General features: G+C 60.7%; 1 protein-coding gene across 5 annotated transcripts in view; it reads right to left on the bottom strand.

Moving 5' to 3' along the window:
* Positions 1 to 525: 525 nt before the first annotated feature.
* Positions 526 to 2900, bottom strand: part of A4GALT (alpha 1,4-galactosyltransferase (P blood group)) — a 19502-nt gene continuing 17127 nt past the window's right edge. For 2 of the 5 annotated variants that reach the window (XM_025050636.1, XM_015593521.2), the window contains exons 3-4: positions 2568 to 2806; positions 526 to 2418 (exon numbers count right to left, since the gene is read on the bottom strand). In XM_025050636.1, coding sequence (XP_024906404.1) covers positions 1311 to 2372 — 1062 coding nt within the window. In that variant the 5' untranslated portion in view covers positions 2373 to 2418; positions 2568 to 2806 and the 3' untranslated portion in view covers positions 526 to 1310. Of the gene's footprint in view, positions 2419 to 2567; positions 2807 to 2833 lie in introns of all 5 variants that reach the window. The other 3 variants (XM_015593522.2, XM_006917350.3, XM_006917351.3) reach the window with 3 other exon arrangements.

Raw genomic sequence — 2900 nt, 5'->3', positions numbered from 1 at the left:
AATTGTATTATTAAAATAAAACCTGCTCATTCTAAAAGAAATTTAAGATAGGTGGAACGATACTGTGGTTGGAGAAATAACCGACATAACTCATTGTTTGCATCGAAAACATCACCTGCTCTTGAATACCCCTAGGGCCGGGGAGCTCACGTCCTTACCAGGCTGCCCAAGACCATTTGCAGGCAGAATCCAGAGGCCTCTAAACACCTCCCCCCTCAGCTGGCAAAGAGCAGCCTGCCGAGCCCCAGAGATCCTGGCAGCACCCCCAGTTCTGTAGGGAAGGGCTTCTGCAGCCCGGCCGCAGGGCTGGGCTCTGAGGCGGCTTCCTCAACACCAACCAGATAGGGCCTCCCCCCACCACCAGGAGAGCAGCTGTTCCTCTGACCCAGCCCTTCTGATCCAGGCAGGTTAGATACCTCAGGAAAGTTGCCACAACCTCCAGCCCCATCTCTTTCCCATCTGCAGAACGGGGCTGGAGAAGGCCGAGCAAGTGAATGTCTTTTATCAACCACAAAGCACTGGATGTCAGTGAGTCACCTTTGTTATATTTATTATTTTCCTGTGTTTATTATGAGCAGGGTAGGGAGAGAGGGTTTCCTTTAAAATGCTTTACCCCGAGCGAAAAGAACGCCACGTCCCCAAGCCCCTAGAGTGAACAGCTGGCACATGTCACCCGGGCAACATCTCTGCAAAGAAGAAAGGATACGGCGGACAGACGGGGCCTCTCCCGGAATGCTCCCCAGGCCAGGTCTACCGGCCTCAGCCCCTCTGAAAGAGAAATCAAAGCCAGAAAAGAGCGAAGCCCTGCCCCAGGCTCACGAGGCTGAGTTTACAGGCAGCTCTCCCACCGACGGCCTCCTCTCCCCTTTCCTGGGCTTCCCCATGCTCCCACCATGGGCACCTTGGTCCCAGTTAGCCATCTTCCATCATGCCTGGAGGATGCTCCCACCTCCCAGCAGACCCAGGATGCTCGCCCTGCTCACTCCCGCTGACTCTAGCGGAGGGGGGGGGCAGGGAAGGGCGGGGCGGGAGGGGGCTTCCCCCACCACTTGTCACCTCTACCCTGAGGCAGTGCACTGGCCTAAGTGGTGTCGCTCCTACCTCCTCCTGACTTGAAGAGAGCGAATCCCAGGGCCTTTAGCGTTTCCTCCAATAACTTAACCTCTTGGGCCGCCAGCTCCCCGCCAGCTCCCTGCCCTCCCCCACGCCAGCCCCGATTCCGGGCCCTCCCATCTTGCCTCCCCAGGGCAGACGGCCAAGAGTCCTTCTCCATCAGGATGCGGGGCTGGGGCGATGACCTGGCAGGCCCCTCACAAGTACATCTTCATGGCCTCGTGCGTCGTGGGGCAGTAGCGGGCATGGAGCTGGGCCAGCAGCGCTCTGGACGTGGCCTTGAAGCGCGTGCCCTGGCTCTTCTTGTTCCACACGTGGACGGCGTAGGTGGCGTTGAACAGCCGCGGCAGCTCGTCAGGGCTGACATCCTCGAAGTACTTCTTCCAGTTCTGCCAGGGGATGGGGTAGAAGGCCTCGGGGGGCAGGGTGGTGACGCCGTGACAGGCGTGGCTCTCGCTCAGGCTGCGGATGGAGCACCACTTCTTGAAGACGCGTGTGAGCAGCTGCGGGCCCTGGTGGCCCCAGATCCAGCCGTTGTAGTGGGCCACAAAGTCACGCATGCACAGCGCTATGAACGCGTGGCGGCGCTTGAAGGCCAGGAAGGCCCCGTTGAGGACGTAGCGGGACTGGATGCCCAGCGCGTTGCTCAGGTTCCTCAGGTCCTTGAGGACGATGAAGTCCGTGTCCAGGTAGATGCCGCCGAACTTCCACATGAGCGCCAGCCTGGAGGCATCGGAGAGCACCGGCAGCAGGTAGGGCTCCCACCGCCGCCGCGCCGCCGCGTACCAGGCTGCCAGGGGCGTGTCCCGGAACAGCTCCCCCAGGTCCAGCGGGCGCATCTGCACGTTGGGGAAGCAGCTCATCAGTGACAGGCCCAGGTGCCGGGGCAGCGAGGCGTTGCTGCCCAGCAGCCCCTTCATCAGGACCATCACCCGCGACTCAGGGTGGGCCCTAGCCGCCGACTCCACTGAGCACATGAACAGGAAGTTGGGGTTGGTCCGGTCTGAGGTCTCCAGGAAGAAGATGTTGCCCGGAGAGGGGGCGCTGGACGGTGGTGTTGGAGGCATCAAGTGGGGGCAGGGAATGTCGACAGGCAGGTTAGAGAGCTGTCCTTGGCCCTTGGGCTCCCCCACGATGTGCCAGTAGATCACGACGGAAACCAAAAACATGAACTTGAAGCTGATGATGAACAGGGTGCAGCCCCGCTGGCTTGGGGCACCCCGGAGCAGCCACAGCAGGCAGTCATGGGGCCTGGACATGGTCTCCCCGGATGACACCCGGAGCCTCCAGCAGGAACCGGCTGGTCTGTAAGAGATAGCACCACATTTGGGCAGGCTGCTGGCATCTTCGACCCAAGAAAAACACTTCCTACAAACAGCAGCCACAGCCAACTCCAATGCTCGCTTCTGGAGCCCACGGCTGCCAGCTGCTCAGAGCTCCATCTCCTTCCTCACCTGGAAAACGGGAGCAGTGGGCCATGGACCGAGGTCTGGGCAGGTCTTTTTCACGCTCTGTGACACACCTGTGAGCTCCCCAAGGACTGGGTCAGTGCCCCCTACAAGGTGTGGCCGTCAGGGGTCCAGGACAGGATCTGGCACGTGCAGGGGTTGTCAGAAGCAATGCCTTTGTCACGGGGCCCACAAGCCTCTCTTCCTGGCCAGGTCTGTCCCCTTCGGCACACCGGGCTGGCAGCCTATGATTTGAGACCCAGCATACGTACCCCTCAGCTCTGTTCGGTTCCATAATCCAGGCCTGGAGTGAGGCCCAGAGGGCGGACGGCCAGGCAG

This window comes from Pteropus alecto, unplaced genomic scaffold (genome assembly GCF_000325575.1).
Source record: "Pteropus alecto unplaced genomic scaffold, ASM32557v1 scaffold157, whole genome shotgun sequence".
NCBI classification, from domain to species: domain Eukaryota; kingdom Metazoa; phylum Chordata; class Mammalia; order Chiroptera; family Pteropodidae; genus Pteropus; species Pteropus alecto.
Note: the sequence above shows the minus strand (reverse complement) of the source record. Positions and strands in the feature narration are given on the sequence as shown.